General features: G+C 39.5%; 1 protein-coding gene across 3 annotated transcripts in view; it reads right to left on the bottom strand.

The window, feature by feature from the left end:
• The window catches only part of RTTN (rotatin), a 372765-nt gene that overhangs the window by 260970 nt on the left and 87762 nt on the right, over positions 1-24033 (bottom strand). For all 3 annotated transcript variants that reach the window (XM_073631267.1, XM_073631266.1, XM_073631268.1), the window contains exons 9-12: positions 19902-20061; positions 17468-17649; positions 12674-12789; positions 12059-12229 (exon numbers count right to left, since the gene is read on the bottom strand). In XM_073631267.1, the coding sequence (XP_073487368.1) occupies positions 12059-12229; positions 12674-12789; positions 17468-17649; positions 19902-20061 (629 nt within the window). The remainder of the gene's footprint in view (positions 1-12058; positions 12230-12673; positions 12790-17467; positions 17650-19901; positions 20062-24033) is intronic.

Here is a 24033-nt window from a genome sequence, read left to right as displayed (position 1 = left end):
GGTATTATTAGCGCAATAGCGCCTGCAAACCGCCCCAGTGTGAAAGGGCCCTTATAATAAATAAACCAGAGATCTCACACACACATACAGAATAACAGACTCCACAAAACTCCACACACACACACACACACTATGTGATTTCTGCAGTTTTAATGAGTTCGACTTCAGATTGTATAAAGGGTCTAGAACACTTGTAGGCAACCCTGCAGTGGTGAAGATCTATTTGAACATGAAAGAGATCAAAGTTCATCAGGGTGAATCGCAATCTCGATTCAACTCTTCTCACGATCTTAATCCAGCATTTCCACAATTCATGTAACAAGTGCAGAGCAGTTCTCTGCTCAGAGCTGTCAAAAAAAAAAAAAAAGCTGGCATAGTTTATCACAACATTGCTCAGCACTGAGACATGACTATAAACATTGTATCATTTGGTTCTTAGATCAAAGGGATAAACTTCAGTCTGTAAATGAGGGCAGTTTAACCACTTAAAGACTAAGCCTTTTTCTGACAATAGTATTTTTTGCTAGAAACCTGCTTTAATATAATATTATATATATATATATATATATATATATATATATATATATATATATATATATATATATATATATATATATATATATTTTAGCAGAGATCCTAGAGAATAAAATGGCAGTCATTGCAATATTTTATGTCACACTGTATCTGCGCAGCGGTCTTCCAAATGCAATTTTTGGGGAAAGAATACATTTCAAAGGTGAGAGAATCATGATCTTTATTCTAAGCAAAAAAAATTGTGATTCTCATTTTATCCAGAATTGTGTAGCTCTAGTAATTACTATGTAACAGACTGCAAGGGTCAGGGGAAAGTAATACACAGAGGTTAGTAGTATTTACCATAGAGTGCAGAGGTCAGCAGTAACACACAGTTCAAATGTCAGTAGTATGTAACGCAGGGGTAACAAGTAACACAGAGTTCAGAGGTCAGTAGTAAGAAAATGCAGGGACCAGACATCAGCATAGTGTAGGGGTCAGAAGTACGCAACACAGAGGACAGGGGTTAGACGTAAAGCAGAGTTCAGAGGTTAGTAGTAACTCAGATAAAGTTTGCAGGGCGCTTCTGTGTGATAACCATCAATCTGCTAGGTACAATAATAATTCACTGTCCAAATGGTAGCTGGAGGCGCACTGATGCAGCACTTCTGAGAGTGGAAGCAAGCACTGGTAACAAGGGGAAGAAAGAAGGCGCTTCTAAGAGCAGATTACCAGCAATTTAATAGAGGAAATCGGTTAAAACTGCTTACAAGAAATTGGATGTTACAGGCTCATCAAACATCTTTCCAGACTGGGCACCTGTCACTGTCTCTCCTCTCATTGTTTCAGAGCATGCGCAATTGTTCCTTCATCGGACCACCAATAAAGGAGCAATTGCGCGTGCTCCAAAATGCGTCACTGCCCCCTCTCTGACGCCACTTCCGGCTGGTGTGTTCCACACATCCAGCATGCATTCCACGGTGGTTCCAGAAAAGTGGCGGCCATCTTTACTCTGTGCTCACACCTCTCTCTCTCAGCTGCTAACCGGTACAGCGAGAGGAGAGACAGTGACAGGATGTTTGATGAGCCTGTAACCTCCAATTACTTGTAAGTGTTTTTAACCAATTTCCTCTATTAAATTGCTGGTAAGCTTAGAAACACCTTCTTTCTTCCCCTAGTATTTAGCACAGAGTTTAGGAGTCAGGAGTAACACACAATACAGAGGTCAATAGTATGTAACAGTGCAAAAGTCAGAATTATGTAATGCAGAGTGCTCAGGTCAGGAGGAAGTAATGGAAAGTTCAGAGATCAGTAGCAGTTACTGCAGGCTCCAGGGGTCAGGAGTAACACACAATTCAAAGATCAGTTGTATGTAAAACAGAGTTGCACAGGTCAGAAGCAATGCAGAGTTCAGAAGTCAAATGTATGTTATGCATAGTACAGGAGGTCAGTAGTAAGTAATGTAGAGTGGACAGCAATAAGTAATGCAGAACTCAGTAGCATTTATTGCACAGTGCGGGGTTCAATAGTAACTAATGCAGAGCTCAGAGGTTACTAGTATATAAGGCAGGGTTCAGGAGTAAGAAATAATGCAGAAGTCAGAAGTTCTACAATAATATTTAAAACACACTGCAGTGGTCAGTAGTATCCAACTAAGGGTGCAAGGGTTAGAGGTAATGAAAAGTTCAGAGGTCAGAAATATAATAATTCAGAGTGCAGGGATCAGAAGAGTTAAGAAAGTCAGCAATATTTAACATGTAGTGCATGGGGTCAGTAATATGTAATGCAGATTTTAAAGTGATACTAAAGTGTCATTTTTATTTCTTTAAAAATAACAAACATGTTATACTTACCTGCTCTACGCAGTGGTTTTGCACAGAGCAGTCCGGATCCTCCTCTTCTTGGGTCCCTCTTCAATGCTCCTGTCCCCTCCCTCCTGTCGAGTGCCCCCGCAGCAAGCAGCTTGCCATGGGGGCACCCAAGCCAAGCCGTAGCTCCCTGTGTCCATTCAGACACAGAGCCGCGGTTCGGCCCTGTCCCCTCTCTCTCCCAATTGACCAACTGATTTTGACTGACAGCAGCTGGAGCCAATGGCGCCGCTGCTGTGTCTCAGCCAATCAGGAGGGAGAGTTCTGGACTGCCGAGGCACTCGTGCACATTGCTGGATAGAGAGGGAGCTCAGGTAAGTATTGGGGGGGTTGCTACACACATAAGGTTTTTTTTTATCTAAACGCATAAGATAAAAAAAACCTTCTGCCACTTTAAGGGTCAGGAATAAGCAACACAGAGTTTAGAAGTCAATAGAATGTAACACAAACTTCATAGATTCACAGTATGTAAAGCACACTGCAGGGGTCAGGATTAAGTAACACAAATTGCAGAGATCAGTAGTTTTTAACACACAGTAGTGTGAAGTAACAGAATGCAGGGGACAGCAGTATGTAACTTAGAGATCAGAAGGAAGAAATGCAGAGTGCTGGGGGGCAGGAGTTAATGCAGGGCTCAGAGGTTAGTAGTATATAAAGCAGAATGCAGGGGTTAGGAGTAAATAGCACAAACTTTGCTGCAGACTCCTACCTTTCTGCTTTGGAGAAAAAGCAGTTTGTTCAACTATGTCCTTTGGATACTGATTGGGAGTGTCTGGTTTGTTACACAGTGCACTCTGTGTTCTGGTGAAAAAAGTTGCAGTGTCTGTATTCCTTTAGAAGTAGTTAAAACTTAGCGAGTATTTACCAAACCTAAAATTTCTATTGCAGGGGGTGCCTAAAATGTGAAAATCAAAGAGCCAATCACACGAGCAGGACATTACATTTTCTAAGGCTTGCTATACACCAACAGTTTACAGAACGCCACCAGGTTGCCATGTTGCATTAAATATTACAGAAAATTACAGACTGCAGATTGAAATCATAATTTTTATTAACATTAAATTGCAATATAGCGTGTGTAGCAATTGTGTATGCTTTTTTCACAAAAGTGGAGTTACACTTTAAGCACCCTAAAAGAAACAGCCTAGTTACACTAGATTCAAGCAAAGACACCAGGGGGCACAAACTATGTGCTGCACTTAGTTGGTGACCCCTGATCATCTTTGTTTGCATTTTAGAGATTCCTCCTTTCTCTTGGTGGAGTAGCCTTCCACAGAGAAAACCTTTGTTTACATGGATTCTTATGATTGCTTACCGCTGATGTTTTTTATGGCTATATATTGCTACTTTTTTTAATGCAGATATTTTTTGGTACGCTGCTTTTCGTTTGTTGGAGCTTATCAATTTTTCTTGTTTGCGCAGTATATATGGTTTTCTAGTTACACTATTTAAGATCTTAAGAAATCTCAAGATAATACGATAAAAAGTAAAAGTAGGATATCAAAGTAAAAATATGTATTTTCCTCTTAAAATGTAGAAATCCCTTTTCCACAAGGCAATTTAGTACTTATCATTTTGCATTATTTCACTCAAAGTACCTTGGTCTTTAAATTCCCAGTTAAGGTATAACCGTGTACACCATGAAGCAGGCAAACTTCATAATTAGGCTGCAAGCCTGGAAAAAAACTGTCAAGGTCATTTGCCTATGAAACCATGAACTGAGTTCAAGTAACAGATAAAAGGTACACAAGCGTATGCAGGCAATTGTAATTAAACAGACTTATAGCAAGGCAGGTTCAATAAGGTGCCTAGGGGGTCTTGAAGCTGTAACATAATGCAAAAGCTGCCAGTTTGTACTTTCTAAAGCAACAAACATTGAGTCTTCCCAACCACATCTCAGATGTCTATCTTGTATACTTTGTGTTGTGTCTTTAATGAATGAAATACATACACCAACAAATATTTGAAACACTATCGTTGTTGGTTCAGCATTTATCACACAAAGGGTTCAAGGAAGATATTTTACAAGTCCTCGTTTATAAGGCCCCATGCACACTGGACGTTTTTACATAGTCAGGTTGAAAAGAGACACAAGTCCATCTAGTTCAACCATAAAAAAATAAATATTATACAATCCCATATACCCAATCCTATATCCACAGTTGATCCAGAGGAAGGTGAAACCAACCCCCAGAAAAGCAGGATCCAATTTCCTACAGCAGGGGAAAAAAATTGCTTCCTGATTCCAGAGAGGCAATCAGATTTTCCCTGGATTAACTTTACCTATAAATGTTAGTACCCAGTTATATTATGTACAGTGGGGACGGAAAGTATTCAGACCCCCTTAAATTCTACACTCTTTGTTATATTGCAGCCATTTGCTAAAATCATTTAAGTTCATTTTTTCCTCATTAATGTACACACAGCACCCCATATTGACAGAAAAACACAGACTTGTTGACATTTTTGCAGATTTATTAAAAAAGAAAAACTGAAATATCACATGGTCCTAAGTATTCAGACCCTTTGCTCAGTATTTAGTAGAAGCACCCTTTTGATCTAATACAGCCATGAGTCTTTTTGGGAAAGATGCAACAAGTTTTTCACACCTGGATTTGGGGATCCTCTGCCATTCCTCCTTGCAGATCCTCTCCAGTTCTGTCAGGTTGGATGGTAAATGTTGGTGGACAGCCATTTTTAGGTCTCTCCAGAGATGCTCAATTGGGTTTAAGTCAGGGCTCTGGCTGGGCCATTCAAGAACAGTCACTGAGTTGTTGTGAAGCCACTCCTTCATTATTTTAGCTGTGTGCTTAGAGTCATTGTCTTGTTGGAAGGTAACCTTCAAACTTAAATGATTTTAGCAAATGGCTGCCATATAACAGAGTGAAAAATGTATAGGGGTCTGAATACTTTCCGTCCCCACTGTACATTTAGGAAAGAATCCAGGCCTTTCTTAAAGCAATCTACTGAGCTTGCAGAACCACCTCTGGAGGGACTCTATTCCACATTTTCACAGCTCTTACTGTGAAGAAACCTTTCCGTATTTGGAGATGAAATCTCTTTTCCTCTAGATGTAAAGAGTACCCCCTTGTCTTCAGTGTTGACTGTAAAGTGAATAACTCAACATCAAGTTCACTATATGGACCCCTTGTATATTTATACACAGTGATCATATCCCCCCTTAATCTCCTCTTGTCGAGAGTGAATAAATTCAGTTCCTCTAATCTTTCCTCAAAGCTGCTGTTTTTGGCTTCAGGGTTTTTTTTTTCTGCAGCCAGTAAACTCCCCAGCATGTTATCCTATGTGTCCATGCACACATAGACCCGTTACCAGCATTTTTTTGGCAGGGGCATTTTCTGTCTGGAAAAAACACAGAACTAGGGGGTTTGAAGTGGAGTTTTTCAGCTGTAAAAACACTAACTAAAAACGTGCCTATATTCAGCTTTTTTTGAGCCATAAAACTTTTGCAGGAGTATAGTTTTGCTAAAAAAAAAAAAAAAAAAAAATGAAATAAATACAAACTCTAAAAATGCTAATGCAACAAAGCTGCAAAACTCACGTTATTAACGCGGCATTCTACAGCTTAAGCTACTGGTGTTTTTATAACGTCCAGTGTGCATGAAGACTAAAGAACCAGCCCTTCCATTCTCATGTATATAGGGTATTTAGCTGTTTTCCTTCAAACCTCTTTAGGCCTGAGCTATTAAAAAATCTATACAGTAATCTGAACTAGTTCCTAAGAGTCATATTATAGTTGTGCCTCTGTTTTTTCTAGTTCTGGATAATGTAGGAACTTGTCCAGGAGAAGTCCCCTTGTGAACCCTAGAAAGTCAGGGAACACCCCCTAACTGTTCTAACACTTCATCTATTTACAAAAAAAAAAATAAAAAATAACGCCTTGCCATTCTAACTTGAATTTTTTTTTTTTTTTAATTATTATCTTAAGAAGTGAGTAAAGTAAGTAACCTATACAAATATTACAGGACAGGATAAGACTACTTTGTCTCATGCAAGCGTATCCATGCTTATTGATTGGAGAATAAAAATAAATTAAAAAAAGGCAGAGTACATTGTGTCTTCTCTCAAGTTTCCCTGGTCTGCACAGGGATATTAGGATATGATGCCTATCAGTGTGAAGCAAACAGAACATTGGCTTTTTGCCCAAATAATGTAACATCGAAAATAAGTTAGAGAACTATTACGAGTAGACTTTTTTTCAAACTTAAAGTGATATTAAAGCAGAGTTCCATACAAAAATGGAACTTCCGTTTTTCGGAATCCTCCCCTCTCCGGTGTCACATTTGGCACCTTTTTGGGGGTTGAGGGGGGAGCAGATACATGTCTGATACAGGTATTTTGCTCCCACTTCTGGGCATAGATACCCACGCCACCCGCAAGGCTTCACTTTTTGATTCCCTTACCGAAGATGGCGGCGGCAGCAACATCCGAGAGCCAAGGAACAGATCGGCTACGGGTGCCAACATTGCGGGCGCCCTGGACAGGTAAGTGTCCATATTTTAAAAAAGTCAGCAGCTGCAGTATTTGTAGCTGCTGACTTAAAAAAAAAAAAAAAAAAAACGGCAGAACTCCGCTTTAAGGTCTTGTTTTTTTTTTTCGTTTTTTTTTAAATAATAAAAGCGATTTTGCACAGAGCAGCCCCAAACCTCTTCTTCTCGGATTCCTCACCGTTGCTCCTGGCCCCTCCCTCCTGCAGAGTTCCCCCACAGCAAGCAGCTTGCTATGGGGGCACCCCAGCCGCAGCTCTGTGTATCCATTCAGACACGGAGCCAACGCTCAGACCCGCCCCCTCTCTCTCTCCTCACTGGCCCACTGACTTTGATTGACAGCAGGGCCCGCTGTTGTGTCTCATCCAATCAGGAGGGAGAGTCCCAGGCAGCTGAGGTCCTCATGCAATATCGCTGGATCAAGATGGGGCTCCGGTAAGTGTTAGTGGGGCTGCTTCACACAGAAGGGTTTTTTATCTTAATGCAAACAATGCATTAAGATTAAAAAAAAAAACCTTCTGCCTTTAGAACCACTTTAAAGTGCTTGTAAACCATCAAATATACTCAGTGAAGTGACTAGCCTCAAGTGATACACAGAGATGAAACAAATCCTCCTACATAAGTTGTACCTGATTATTTGCTACCCTCTCTCCTCTACATCCATTCAAAGTCCAAAATTTATAAAGCTTGTCTGAGGGTTCAGGAAAAAGGGGGTGGATAGCTGAAGTTACACACTGCAGGACTCAGTGAGGAGAGCTGAGAGCCAATGGGAGGGAACCCAGATAGCAAGCAATTGAGCTGCAAGTTTGAAAGTAACTTGCTAAGGTATTGCTAGACTTGCCAGGCTTCACAAGGTTTGTTGCACAATTTTTCAGCAAGTCCACATTGCATGACTCCAGATCAACTTTCTTTGCAAACATTCTGCAAGTCTGCTGCAAGTTCTGGTTCAGTTATGTTGTGCAATAGTCATCCCACCACAGGGGTCACTGTGACTTGCAGAACCCTTGCTGAAGACTCACCACTTTGCTTTTGCTAGAGACTTGCCATGCAAATTTGCTACAGATTGGAAAAGTGTCCACTAGAACTTGTGCTTCAAGTGCTTTGCAAGTGTACAATTTGCCAGTGAAAATGTGCAGCAAGTTAACAGACTTACAATTCAACACTGCCAAAAATTTGTGGCAAGTTATCCTTGCTATCTGGGAAGGGGCACAATCACTTCACACAGCACACAGGAACAGAGTTGATGCTGTCAATCAGCTGGAGGTCCCCCCTGTCACTTTTCTCTTGGTGTCAGGAAAAAACTTGTCAGAAGTGACTCACGTAGACAGCGGAAGAACAAGGCAACAGAGAGAATTTACACTTTGTGCTCTTAATTGAGACAAGTATACACTATAAGAGGGATATTATTTGTCTATATTTCATATATGAGGTTTACAATTACTTTAACCTAAATTCTAGGGCAGTTAGCCCCATTGCAGACCCCTTGCAAACACACCCCCCCCCCAAAAAAAAAAAAACACACACACACACACACACACACACACACACACGCCGGTCTCATGATGTTATGACTTCTTTTCTCCTCTGGCATAAGTAGAGATATGGATAGAGATATGATAATGTGGTGCATTCCCCACCAAGCCCTTGCTGGATGCACACCCAAGGGGTAATGTCTAAGAATGGTGCTGGATGACATTCAACCCATAAGACAAGTACAGTACAGTTAGAGTTACTACCCTGCTTGTCTATAGGGTGTTTAACTTTAGGCTGGGTTCACACTGGTGCGATGTTAGACATTGCATGTGATTTGCACCACACTGCCGTGCAGATGACATGCGATGTCTGTGCGATGCAAATTCAGCTATACAGATTGTATGGCTGAATTTGCATCGCATTCGAAACAAAATGGTGCAGGACCCTTTTTTTGGTCCGCACTGGAATCGGATCCCATGGGTGTTCACACCCATGCGACCCAATTCCTGCACCATTTGACAGTTCACACTGCGATATGCGGACCGATCTGGTAATGTCATTAACTTTCCATTGACACCCACAGCAGTTCACCTGGGGCAGTGTGAACTGCCTGCGGGTCCTATGGGATGCGGGAACCCGCACTGGAATCGCGCTAGTTCCCGCATCGTTCTAGTGTGAACCGACACTTAAAAGGGGAACAAGAGTTGTTCTTTAAGCCCCAAAATCCTTCACCTAACCTTAACCTGTAACACTACAGTAACCTAACCAATCTACTAATACCATCCTAATCCCTACAAATGTGTACCTACCTTGGCAAGCACTAAATGTACCAAAATGGTAGCTAATCATATATGCCAAAATGAGAGCTATGCAGATACTGTAAACGGGTACTGTATACAAGCATTATACACAAGATAATTAAAAAATGGTTTGCAATCAAAATCTAGTCAACTATCCATGCCAACAAAACAACACATCCGTGATTTGTGGGATGCAGGCACCTTGGCACCTTATCCAAGGCACTGACCCCCTCTTGATATTTATGAGGAAATAAGGAGGACTGATAGGGATTGCTAAGACAAGCATCCTAACCAGTCAGTCTCAAGTGGCCACTTGTGACATTTTGTAAGTATTTATGTTAATTGTAGACAACGTTGTCTCTGGGGTGGTGATGAGTTTTTAATTTACAAGGCAATTTTGATACATTTATATTACGATTAATTTTTAACATATTGATTGAAATAAACCATATTTTCTTACTTATGGTGCCCATAAACTAGGTGAACTATCATTTAGATAGTTCGCTTATAAATCTAATTAATGGGCAAAAATCAAACATTGGTTGTGACAAAAAAAAAAACGAAGAAAAAGTTTGGAAAACTTTGTCCGAACAGTTTGCACTGGGCCTATGTGACAAAACGAAATGAAAATCTGATTCATTTGTGTCCATTGAACAATTTATTGATTAAAATTCCGTCATTACACAATGGCAAAATCATTTGCTCTCACAACGGTGTGTTCGTTTTTCAAAAACGTGTTCAAATGATTTTTCAACAGGTGTATGGCTAGCATTAGTCTGGATACATGCCATATTAGTCCCAAAAAGTAACCACTTTGAAGGTGGGGTTTCCTGTGTTTCCCCCCTATTTTTTTTAATAGTTGTGACTACACTTAACATGTGATCGGTCACCAGGTGATATTATTTCTCTAAATTACTATCTATTCCATTTAGGAATTCCCCTCCTCTCTTGTACCGACAACGATTGGCTTGCACAGAGGAATGTGGCTGCTCACTGCCACTTCCGTGTGCCGTTGTCAGTTCTTCCAGGCAGCCAGCTCCGCTCTGCCCCACTCAGTCCCACCTCCCATTTCCCCTTCTTGTGACGTGTGCATGCCACATGCTCTGGTTCAGTAGTCAGTCTCAGTTCTCCAGGCAGCCAGCCCCACTTTGCCCCACTCAGTCCCGCCTCTCATCTCCCCTTCCTTTCCCATGCATTCTCTTGAATGAGAAGATGATGTACAGGCCCACCGGCCGCTCTGTGTTTACCAGTGCAGTGGGATTGTGGTCACATGATGGGAACAACACTGCTTAAAAAAAAAAAAAAAAAAAAAAAAAAAATCTATGAAAACCGCTATTTTCAGCTTTTGGCGCATACCAGGAAGCTTAATGATTAATCAGGGTTGCAGTGTCCCGTTCAAAGCATTAAGGCTTTCCTTCCACTTTAAAACTCCTTTCCCACTGAGGCACTTTTTAGGCATTTTTGCGCTAGAAATAGTACTTGTAAAATCGCCTGAAACCTGCCCCCCATACCGTCTGACTGCTTTCACACTCAGGCGGTGCGCTTGCGCGAAGTTAGAAAAAGTCCTGCATGCAGCATCTTTGGGGCAGTTTGGGAGCGCTTCCAAAACACCCCTGCACATTGCAATGAATGGGCAGCACTTCAGAAGTGCCACAACATGGGCGTTTTTAACCCCTTCTTTGAGGTGAAAAGCGCCCCACTAGCGACTGAAAAGCGCTGCTTAGACAGCGTTTAAAAAAAAAAAAAAAAAAAAAAAAAAAGCTATAGCATTACTTTAACCGCTTCAGCCCCGGAAGATTTAACCCCCTTCCTGACCAGAGCACTTTTTGCGATTCGGCACTGCGTCGCTTTAACTGACAATTGCGCGGCCGTGCGACGTTGCACCCAAACAAAACTGACGTCCTTTTTTTCCCCACACATAGAGCTTTCTTCTTTTGGTGGTATTTGATCACCTCTGCATTTTTTATTTTTTGCATTATAAACAAGAACAAAGAGCGACAATTTTGAATTAAAAAAAAAAAAAAAAAAAAAAAAAAAAAACGCAATATTTTTTTCTTTTTGCTATAATAAATATCCCCCAAAAATATATAAAAAAAACTATTTTTTCCTCAGTTTAGGCCGATATGTATTCTTCTATATATTTTTGATTAAAAAAAAAGAAACTGCGACATTATGGTGGACACATCGGGCACTTTTGACACATTTTTGGGACCACTGGCATTTATACAGCGTTCATTGCTATAAAAATGCACTGATTACTGTAAATGTCACTGGCAGGGAAGGGGTTAACACTAGGGGGCGATCAAGCGGTTAATTGTGTTCCCTAGTGTGTGTTCTAACTGAAGGGGAGAGGGGACTGTCTAGGGGAGATTACAGATTGCTGTTCATACTCTGTATGAACAGACGATCTGTCTCTTCTCCTCTCAGAGAACCGGAAACTGTGTGTTTACACACACAGATCCTGGTTCTCAGTGTGTCAGCAGCGATCGCGGGAGCCTGGCGGTGATCGTGACCGCCGGGCACTCACATCTGCTCCAGGGGAGAGTGGCGGCGCGCACGCGCCCCTAGTGGCCATAACATCGTTTCACCCAGCCGTGCCATTCTGCCGCAGTAAAACTACGGCGGCTGGTCGGCAAGTGGTTAAACCTACTTTTGTACAAACGTCATTACAGTGCCTTGAAATGGGCAACTAAGAAATCAATACCAAGAGTTATATACAGACAATTTTTAGCTGCAGCAATATATCCAAAGTGTAAACTCACTCCAACTGGAGCTGCTGATAGCAGTTTAAAAAGGGAAGACCATCGAGTCTAAACTGGGTGTATTAATATTTACCAAAACAATTCTGAGAGAGAAGCTTAAAAGGTTTTGCATTTCAGGATTGCTTTTAATCCCTCACCTTTTCCACGGGGAGAAGCGTTTGCAGCAGTCGCATTGTAAAAAGAGAGATGCTGATAAATGCCATTCTGTGGTTCACAAGAGAAGAGTCAGGCTTCTCAGAGCTATTGTTATTTTTATGATACAATATAACCTCCCCAAGTGTATCCAGCATGAAAAGCAGTTTACATCTCTGTAAAAAAGAAAGCACAAAAGTGAGTTTTTATTACATTATTGGAATAGGTTTAAATCATATAAGAGATGTGGAATTTATTGCATCTGTGCTCAAGAAAAAGCCACCCTTTCCAAAAATCATTTATAATCAAGTTCATATTTTGCTGGATTGTTGTCCATGCATAACCTTTCAAGGAAGAAAAAGAAAGAAGAAAAAAAGATTAGAAAAATAAAAGGTGTTATTGACATTGTCTCATTATTTGCCTTCCCCCTGGTTACCACAGCAACCTGCACTGCTGCTTAGGCCTTCCATACCCTGGTGAACAAAGAATGCTTTGTGAGCATGTTTTTATTGATGCAAACTTAATATAGTCTGGATGGCTGGTATCAAAATTTAATTGCTGGTCAAAAGATATTTAGTGCATAGCAGGTTGTTTCCATAATCACAATGCTGCTATCTCACCAGTTCTTGTCCTATGAGACTTCGATCCTCCCATACGTTTTCTGAAATGGCATCACAAAGCAGTACTAAGTTTTCATTAAGCAGTTCAAGGACAAGTTGTATCATCTTTCTTCTTTCTGTTTGTGTAAAAAAAAAAATTAACATGTTTTTCATGCCAATTCAAAAACCATGTATAACTTACAACTCTAAAAAGGTATTAATTACAGTGGGGAAAATTATTATTTGATCCCCTGCAGATTTTGTAAGTTTGCCAACTTACAAAGAAATGAAGGGTCTATAATTTTTTACCATAGGTGTATTTAAAATGATAGAGACAGAATATGAAAAAAATCCAAAAAAAAAAAAAAAAAACACGATACAAAATATTATAAATTGAGTTGCAGTTCAGTGAGTAAAATAAGTATTTGATCCCCAAACAAAAACATGACTTAGTACTTGGTGGAGAAACTCTTGCTGGCAAGCAAAGAGGTAAGACGTTTCTTGTAGTTGGTTACCAGATTTGCACACACCTCAGTAATGATTTTGGTCCACCCTTCTTTACAGATCTTCTCTAAATCCTTAAGGTTTCTTGGCTGTCCCTTGGCAACTCGAAGTTTCAGCTCCTGCCATAAATTTTCTATAGGATTAAGGTGTGGAGACTGGCTAATCCAAACCATGACCTTAATGCTTCTTCTTGAGCCACTCCTTTTGTTGCCTTGGCGGTATGTTTTGGGTTACTGCCTTGCTGGAAGACCAATCCATGACACATCTTCAGTGTTCTGGCTGAGGGAAGAAGGTTCTTCAAGATTTTACAATACATGGACCCGTCCATTGGCCCCTCAAAGCAGCAAAGTGGGCCTGTCCCTTTAGCAGAGACACAGCCCTAATGCATAATGTTTCCATCTCCGTGCTTAACTGTAGGGATGGTGTTCTTAGGGTCATCATCAGCATTTTTTTTCCTCCAAACACGGCGAGTCAAGTTAATGCTAAAGCGCTTAATTTTGGTCTTATCTGACCAAAGCACTTTCTCCCAATCCTTCTCAGAATCATTTAGATGATGTTCATTGGCAAACTTCAGATGGGCCTGTACATGTGCCTTCTTGAGGAGGAGGACCTTGCAGGAGCTGCAGGATTTCAATCCATGGCGGTGTTTTGTGTTACCAATGGTTTGTTTGGTGACTGTGGTCCCAACTACCTTGAGATCATTCACAAGCTGCTCCTGTGTAGTTCTTGGCTGATCCCTCACTTTTCTCATGATCATCCTTACCCCATGGGGCAAATTCTTGCATGGAGCTCCAGATTGAGGGCAATCGATGGTTATTTTGTATTTCTTCTATTTGCAAATAATCGCTCCAACAATTATCTCCTTCTCACCAAGCTTCTTGCTGATGGTCTTGAACTAAAATCTAAAATCTTGTCTCTGACATCCTTTGACAGCTCTTTGGTCTTGCCCATGATGGTGAGGTTTAAATGGAAGAAGGAGATTCTGTGGACTTTTATACACATAAAGAGTGGTCCTTAGGAGCACCTTATTAAAATTGACAGGATCTGTGTACCACGTGAGCACATATTGTAGCCAGTCTGTGGGAGCCAGAATTGTTGGTTGGTAGGGATCAAATATTTATTTTACTCACTGAACTGCAACTCAGTTTATAACATTTGTATTGTGTTTTTTCAGGATTTTTGGTTGATATTCTGTCTCTATCATTTAAAATACACCTATGATAAAAAATTATAGACCATTCATTTCAGTGGGCAAAATTACAAAATCTACAGGGGATCAAATATTATTTTCCCCACTGTATAAAGGTCAGCAAACTAACCAATTTTTGCTTGCCACAAAATTGTTGCCAATTTATTACAAGCAATTCACAAAACATATTACATCACCAAGAGTTGCTTCTTCAGCTCCAATAAAATTGAATACTCCAGTTTTAGATTTGTGCAAATTTTCACTGTCGTTTTTGGTGAAAAATAAGATTTGAAAAATAAGATTTGGTGAAAATATTCAATAACTGCCATAAACCATCAACAAAATAGATTTATAGGAGTTATCTTCATTGGCAAGTCACCCAAAATAGAAACAAAAAGTTAAAAAAAAAAAAAAATCTGAGCAGGACTATGAATAACCAGATCTGTAAAAAAGGATTCCTCCCAATACTTAAATTCTTTGGAAAACAAAGTATTAATACAATTTAAGTTGTTGGTCCTTGGTCATTTCCTTTGCAAAAAATGGGGGAACAAGCTAAAAAAAATAAAAAAAAAATAAAGCTAAATATGTGTGCAATGATAGGTCTCCTGTCCTTAAAGTAGAGTTATAGGCAAAACTTTTTTGTCATTTTGCATAGAGCAAGTGAGAATTATAATCTCCATTAGATTTTTTTTCACCATCTGTGTTCAATTGCGAAGCTTTCCCTTCACTTCCTGTCCCATTGTCAAAACAGGAAGTGAGAGGAAATCCCTGCATATTAAGGAAATTCCTTTGGGACCCCGACGTCACCAGGACCAGTGTTCCCATTGGAAGATTTCCCCACTATTACTTTTCTTGGGACAACCCAAAAATTGGGATTTTTTTTTACTTTCAATGATAATGGTAAACAGGACAAATAGAAAGGATGAGTCTCCGTAATGGGGGCACAGACCGCAATAAAAATTGACAGGGGTTCTAACCATCTCCACTCTATCCAAAACTGAAAAAGAAAGTTTTGCCTTTTGTAAGATTTAATGATGCTAAACCATAATGAGGAGCAAAGAAGCATCACTAAAAAGCTTCTTGAATACACTTGGCCAGTAGAACAATACAAAATTGACAGCATACAGTTTGTCAGTATAGTTTGAAAACGAGGTATCAGTGCTAGGTCTAAGGGTGGACATGAAGAAACAAAAAAAGACAGTTGGCGGTCGGTCTAACTATCAGATGATGGAAAGAGGGGAGGTCTTAGTGGTTAAAGTGTAAAATATATTTTAATTTTAAAATGGAGTGTAGGATATCAATTGGAGGCTCATAGGTTAACAGTCTGGTTTGAAACCATTGGGTGTATTGAAAGCATTGTACTATCGATTGTTGGTTATCTGTAGTCAAGGTTTGAAAGAAAGATTCCCAGATATCAAAGAATTTATGACACTTGTCAAACAGATGTCCTGAAATGCTTACACAAGATGTCCTCCCTGCTTCCATTGTTTTTACATGTGTTCTGGTTAGCTATGTAAGTAATGGTTAAACATAGATTAACCATTTGACATGTATAACCTATGGCATGTATGATACAATAGTGTCATCTAGAAGGTTAAATTGGAGAATGTTTACATTATTGTTATAGTTAGAAAAAGGATATGCCCATGTGGGATTGGCTACCTATTCTTTCTAAATAAAAGCTAACAACAGAGATGGAGAGCAGGACTCTATAATGACGCAACACCAAGGAACATCTGTACCAGCTAGAAGAAGCTATACTTGAAGACGTTTTTGAATGATCTCCAGCAACTGCTTGTAGCGTAAGCCTGGGGTCCTCGTTGCCTATGGAGATCGCGAAGCCTCTATACTCAGAGCCAAGTAAACTTTTAGTGTATTCTTATAGTATACAGACCATTATCCTTGCTCATTCGCTAGGAAGTATAGTTGGTGTTTGTGCATGCTTGTTGTATGTGTATCTGGCAGTCTTGTACTGCATTCCTATAACTGTAATAGTTTTTGTATGTACAGCTTTTCTGTTTAGTAAAAGCATTAATATACTACAATGTTTTAATAGATTCTTTAGCTTATACCGCAAAGTAACCTTAAAGTATAACTAAAGGCAAAACTTTTTTTTTAGTTTTAGATAGAGTGGAGAGGTATTAGAGCTCCTGTCAATTTTTATTGCTGTCTGTGCCTCCGTTAAGGAAATTCATCCTTTCCATTTGTCCCGTTTATCGTTATCAATGAAAGTGAAACTAAAAAGAAAAACCCCAAATTTTGGGTTGTCCCCAGAAAAGTAATAGATGGGAAATCTTCCAATGGGGACACTAGTTCTGGTGAGCTGAGGGTCCCCAAGAAATGCCTTTAATTTGCAGAGATTTCCTCTCACTTCCTGTTAGACTATGGGACAGGAAGTGAAGGAAGATCTCCGCAATGGGACAGAGATGGCGGAAAAAAATCTGACAAGGGTTATTAACCCTCCCTTACTCTATCCAAAATGAAAAAAAAAAAAAAAAAAAAGTTTTGACCATAGTTCTACTTTAAAAGACGCTAGCAAAACACGAGTGCCAGGATGCAACAGTAGACAACAGCAGCACACTCTTAGTACTTTCATCCTTACCTCTCTCCCGTACATTGGAAAAGATGTGACCCACCCAACAGGATTGTCCAGCAAATCAGAAAATCTCCCTATACTAACAAGCAACCTCAGCTGTCTAGCAATGTTTCAGTGCATGATTACTTTGTTCTAATAAAATTATAAAGTCAGGATATTCCTACTCAATAATGATCGATTCCTGGTCTGATATTTAACTTCTTGAACATCTACCTTAAAATTACTGACCCGGTATGTTTTTTTTTTTTTTTTTTTTTTTCGGTTATCTCCAGTTGCCTCTCCTCTAGGGACATGCATATTTCACCTACCAGTTCATATATCTCTGAAACAAGGTCATATACCGTTAGCTATTACTCTCTAATGTTGTAATAACTTTACTTCTTTTTTTTGTTCTGAACCTTTCTTAATAAAAATTGATTGAAAGTAAAAAAATATATATGTAGTCATGGTATCCGGGTTCGTACTGTCAGCACTCTGCTTGTAAGGTTACTAGAAAACAATGCTTCGTATTTAAGAAGAAGCTGACCTGACTTCAACAGAGGCGTTGCACTTTCCAAAACCAACGCACAGAATTGAGGGAGACTGAGTTGCTGAAACTGCAGATCTAGCATATCTTCATTTTCAACATCTAAATGGTCTAAGTGACCTCTGTCCAATGGGGACAAGTGTGATGTCCGGGAATTGGCATGAGCTTGAATGCTATTTCCACTGAAAAAAAAAAAAAAACAGAAATCAAGGTCAAATTAAAGTGTTACTAAACCCAGGACCCTGTATTCTCCCGCAGTACACAGAACATGGAAATGCAATTATTTTAGTAAAAATAAACTGCTAAACACCTTTTCTCATCAGCAGTACATAGCAGTCTTGTGACTTCTATCAGTGTTCGGCCGAGGACTGGTTAAAGCTTGTAGGAGTTTTCATTCTCCTCTGACTGTCCTATGAGGCTGCATGCCCACTGACCCTCTGTCTGAACACATTAAACTGAGCATGTGCAAAGTGCCTCCTAGGGCTCTGTTCTATCAGCAAATGGATTGGGGACAGTAATAGAAGGGGAGGATCCCAGAAGATAGGAATAAACAGCCTTTTTACACAGTGCAGAGGATTAACCGCACAGCTAGTATAACAAGCATGCTCTACTGCATATACAGACTGATTTTACGGTTGTGGGTTTAATAAAACTTTAAGAAAAACACTGCTTACAATGGCAATAATTAACACAATAACCACATCAGAGTTTAATATTGTAATTTGCTATAATAAAATCATAAACCCCCAGTGTTAGCAACTCTTTACAGCAATTTTTAGCTTCGTTACCATATACAAAATGAAAATCTTATTTAAAAAAAAATTAGCTGATTTTCAATTACAGAAAAATTAAAGATTCATAAATAGGTTTGGAAAAGTTAGAGACACGCAAACATAACATCATAAAATGTACGTTTTCCTTGATAGAAAAATTATAGGATAAGCACAGCGACAACACAATCTACCAGTTAACATACACAACACCATGTTGAGGGTATTTGCATGTTTTTATTTTAATTTTGTTTTTTATTGTGAAGAGCAGCAGAACCTTGAGCTGAATGTAATTTACAAATCTGCTTCTTACAGTTTTAAGAGAGCATCTTGTTAAAAGCAAGCAGGGAAATTAACTCTGGGAGAAACTGTGTGACAGACAGTTTGCTGACTCAAAGTAGAACATCTGAGACAGCCTTCCGCTACCAATTTCATCAATGCTGAAACAAAAGAGCAACTCAGATTGCATACTTAGGAATCAATTAAAAAACTCTTTGCCAACCAGGTAGGTGGTCTGATAAGGGAATCTGTGTACCTGGTTAATCACACATCAAGGCCTAAAGGAGGCATAAGGTGATTTACTAAAACTGGAAAGTGAAAAATATGGTGCTGCTGTGCACGGTAATCAATAAGCTTCTAACCTAGGTTGTTCAGTTAAAGTGGTTGTCTAACCTGTCCTTCTCTAAAGAGAAATATTACTGCCAACCCTTCTGTTCCATCAATCTATCTCACACTGAAAATGTTTTTCTAAAACGAGCCCTGTAAAAAGCTCATATCTTTTATGGCCAGTCACATGACCTCCAGCCGCTCTCCTCCTCCGATCGAAGGGCTACAGCAGGAGGGGCTAAGCGGCCATGTGACCCCCCAGCTGACGTCAGGGGGGGGACCTTGGCCCCTCCCACTGTAGCCCTTAGATCAGAGGAGGAGAGCAGACAAGGTTATGTGACCAGCCATAAAATATAGGAGATAAGGCGTTTTTTTTTTTTTTTATAAAAACATTTACAGAGTGTAGGATAGATTGATAGAACAGAGGGGCTGGCAGATATTTTTCTTTACCTTTACAACTACTTTAAGCTTTGACAAAAAAACTGGAAGTGGATTGGTTTCTATGCAGAGCTGCATCAGATTTTGCACTCTCCAGTTTTAGTAAATTAACCCCATAATGCTCAGTACAGGATTCTACTCTAGAAAAAACTGATAGACTGAGTGCAGGGTGGCAATTGCCCCAAATCAACTCATTTAGACTCCAGTAAAATTAATATTCTTTACCCACTATAAATAGCTTCTGAATTTTAAAAATGTCACTCCTTATTGCTGTCTACTAAAATTATTATAACTAAAACATTCAATCTGGGGTATTAAAAACACAATTATTATACAATCAATGTCATTATTCTAGTACATTATAATGGAGGTCCATACAGTGCTGATTTATGATTGATTTATGATTGAGCTCAGATATGTTACCGTATGTCTTGCAGAACAATAAATTATAGCCAATTATATATACAATATTTTATTTTAGATTGATGTGGGTTTTTTTTTTTATACTTTTCTAATCTTGTTCTCCCCATGCCTTCTATTTTTAGTTTGTATTGCCTTTATGATGAACACAAATGTATTAAGCCAATATCACCAAGTCTGAAAGCTTGAGAAACACCAACCTAGAAGATGTAGCATCCCAATCTTGTCCATCTCCTCTAAGTCGCTGACTTGTGCGTCCCACAACTGAAGGCCGCAGGTGCTCATTTACAGGAGAAGGGTTCTGAGAAGTACGGGTGGCTGGAGTGTAGTAAGATACAGAAGAATTCTGGGAAATCACTTCTGTAAAGCATAAAAATATTATAACGCAAAGTAATTTTTTAAAGACCAAAGGTCCGAGAAAGTGCAAATGCAACATTCTTTAGCATTCAGTCTACATTTTTTCTAATTCACAGCTGCAATACAAAAGCAAAAGCATAAACCAGTCAAGGCACTAGGTATTCTGCAAAGTCTTGACATTCTGAAAGGACTACCAAAATGCACAGTAAACTGAGTCCTCGCTTCTTTCAGTTACAGATAAAGCTCTTGCACATGGCTGTACTTTAGGGCATAAAAAGTAAAGTTTTGAAAAATACGCCTATACACGTGCATGTGAAAAAACGCAAGGGCTGCCGGATATATATCTATATCCAGAAGCACTTGCGTTTTGTGTGTGTGTGTGTATATATATATATATATATATATTTTATAATAATAAAAAAAAATTATATAAAATTTTTTTTTAGATAAATATATAAAATCAATGTATACACTCGCAACCGCCCCACACAAGGGGCTACACGATGTGGCAGCTGTAACTCCTAGGAGCCATAAAAGGCAGATTTTACACTCTACGGCCCTGCACATTAATATACAGCCAAATGCAAGAGCCCATGTACCACCTGCTTCATTTTATTCTACTCCAAATTCCAATATCTGAAATGATGTTACACAGACATAATGCTGGACTTCCTTACCCAAGGATGAGCAGGTTGTAGAATTTTTAGGCCTCATATACACTGGGGCTTTCAAAGATGCTTTTCTTTTGGCAGGAGAAAAGCAGTTTCTAAAAACGTGCCGAAAGCCTAATGTTTGCAAAAGCGTTTAAGTGTGCTTAAGATTGTCAAATGCTTGGGCATTTATTTAATTGGCCAGAATAATCATTTCTTCTTGCCAGTGAAATGAATAAACACTCAATGTGTCTAGCGCTTAGGAGCATCAGATGTGTTTCATGCGTAAAAGCGCCTCCTCTGGATGCAAATTTGGTGGGTTTTTTTCTGCCGCTAAACGTCGCTGCCTTCAAACTCCTGTAAACGCCTAGTGTGCATGTACACATAGCCTAACATGGAGGGGCGTTTAGGCAGAGAAAAAAAAAAAACTCACTGGAGCGGGCAAGACGGGCTGGTGGTGGGATCCCACCTCAGCCACGGTGCCCCGGCCCTCACCTTCATTGTGCTGCAGGGTTTGGTTAAACGCCTGTAAAAGCAGTGTTTTTAAAGCTCAAGTGTGCATGAGGCCTTATAGGAAACGAATATAAAATGCAGGATTTTCGGAATTTCATTAAGTTATGTATACACAGTAGAGCTGCACAATTCTGGCCAAAATGAGAATCAATTTTTTTTGCTTAGAATAAAGATCACAATTCTCTCACAATTCTCGCGGCGTAACATCATCTTTTACGTTATACAAAAAAATTGGGCTAACTTTACTGTTTCATTTTTTTTTTTTTAATTCATTAAAGTGCATTTTTTCCCCAAAAAATTGCGTTTGAAAGACGCTGTACAGTGTGACATAAAATATTGCAACAACTGCCATTTTATTCTTTAGGGTATCTGCTAAAAAAAAATGATATATGTATATATAAATTTGGGGGTTCTAAGTAATTTTCTAGCAAAAAATACTGGTTTTAACTTGTAAGCAAGAAGTGTCAGAAATGGTTTGGTCTTTAAGTGGTTAAATTGATCTCATTTACAGACCGAAGTTCATTCCTTTGATGTAAAAGGACCAAGTGTTACAATGGTTCTCTTTATCTCCAGCTAAGAAATGTTGTTATAAACTTGGCAGCTGCCTTTTTTCTTTTTTTTTTTTTTTTTGGGGGGGGGGGGGGTTCACAGCTGTCAGCTGTGAGCAGAGAACTCTCTGCACTGAATCAGGAAAATGCTTTGTTAAGATGGCGAGGAGGGTAGAATCGTGATCTTGGTTCTTTAACGATTAATCGTGCAGATCTAATACACAGTATTATGCGCTCAAGAAGAAATCCAAGTCTTACAATGATGCACTGTAACCAAATCTAAAGAGATTAAGACCCCTTTCACACTGGGGCGTTTTTCAGGTGTTTTTCAGGCACTCTAGCATTAAAAAAAGCGCCTGAAAGAAGCCTCATCTGCAATCCCAATGTGAAAGCCCGAGTGCTTTCACACTGAGACCCCTTTCACACTGGGGCATTTTTCAGGCGCTTTAGCGTTAAAAAAAAGCACCTGAAAGAAGCCTCATCTGCAATCTCAATGTGAAAGCCCGAGTGCTTTCACACTGGGGCGCTGCGCTGGCAGGGCGTCAGAAATAGTCCTGCAATCAGCTTCTTTGCAGCGCTTTCGTGTTTTTGCCGCGGGGCTGGGTGCGCAGATGACCCGAGCCCTTTAACACTGCCAGTGCCCGAAAAACGCCTGAAAAACGCCCCAGTGTGAAAGAGGCTCATAAGCGACGCTTTACCAGCCTTTTTCGGGCGCTGGCAGTGTGAAAGGGCTCGGGTTTTTACATTTGGATTGCAGATGAGGCTTCTTTCAGGCGCTTTACAGGCATTTTTTTTAACGCTAAAGCACCTGAAATACGCATGAAAAACGCCCCAGTGTGAAAGGGGTATAAAAGAAACAGGGTGTTACTGCAAAGAACTGACAGTTGCACCTCAGAGGGATAAGAAATTGGAATTAATCCTCCAAACATCCACAAAAGTAAACTATCAGTTCTGGATAGACTGATCATGTCAGTCACTTAAACTGGCCATAGATGGATTTTTTTTCTTTTTTTTCTCCATCCACAAAAAACTAGGTGGATAAAGGAATCCGACCCACTGAGACATTGTATTCTGACAGCTAGGTCTCTCCACTGTCAGAATACACTGATCAGCAGCAGCAGCCCCTTTAGCTGCAGCCGCTGTTCAAGAAAAAAAATTCAAACAAGCCCACATTACAGAAGTAATTCGTTAGATCGACTTTTGTCCAGCAAGAGCAGCCATACTTGGATCCAAATTCGGCTGGTCCGTGCTAAACTGGACAAATTTCAACCCATCTATGGCCAGCTTGACAGGTTCCTTTAATACATTTGCTTTATCATACTTTTTTATTATTATATACAGGATTTATATATACTTAGACTAGAAACAAAACAAATTTAATAGCAAGAGGCAGTGGATGTAAAAATGCTTGTTTCACTACATCCTCATGATATGCTCTAGAACATATTTTATAATGGTTGTTTATGTGAAATCTCCATTAATAGCTGTAAAATACTGTAATTAGGAATATATATCATTTAGCTTGTATCTATGCAGGCCGGAAGATATTATCTTCACATATATCTCGGCGTAGACCAGACAAGTCGGTGCCCAGGCTTTTGTGTACAAACAATGGGAGCCAAACCTCATTGTTTTACACATACTCACTTCAAAGGATCCCATGCTGGGATATGCAATGAAGGGAGGTCAATACTTAACTTCCTGAGAAAGTTCAACTCAATCTCCTGCCTTAATAGTCGCAAGGATTTGCATTAAAGGGGGCTGACTTATGCAAAGTATAGGGAAGCTCACCAATCAGAAGTCATGCTATGCCAACCAATGAGGCATCAGCCTGTATTGATATACACCGACTAGATGGGAGGAAACTTCCTCTTGATGGGAGAGCAGCCATCAGAATGGAACCTTGGTGGAACGGGTAATTTTGGGAAAGGTCGGCCCTTTACTTGTAACTAATTATGTTTGTAGATTAATGTTTTAAGGAATATACTCTGTATTCCTTCATGTAATTCTCTTATTTTAACCTAATATTTTCTTCCTTGGTGTAAACTATAGATAGATGGATGTGTATTAGATAGACTTTCAACTACTCACCAATAAATGTTGTTATTGTGTTAAAGCTTTCACTCTTGGTCAAAGAACTCATTTAACCCACATCATATCTTTAAGATATTAAATCTTAAATATAATAAAACGGGTAACAGTTGTGCATGTGGATGAATTTGCCACTATGAGTTACTTTCATAAAAAATACAAAATTCAGCAGA

Source organism: Aquarana catesbeiana, linkage group LG05 (assembly GCF_042186555.1).
Source record: "Aquarana catesbeiana isolate 2022-GZ linkage group LG05, ASM4218655v1, whole genome shotgun sequence".
In the NCBI taxonomy this organism is placed as follows: domain Eukaryota; kingdom Metazoa; phylum Chordata; class Amphibia; order Anura; family Ranidae; genus Aquarana; species Aquarana catesbeiana.
Note: the sequence above shows the minus strand (reverse complement) of the source record. Positions and strands in the feature narration are given on the sequence as shown.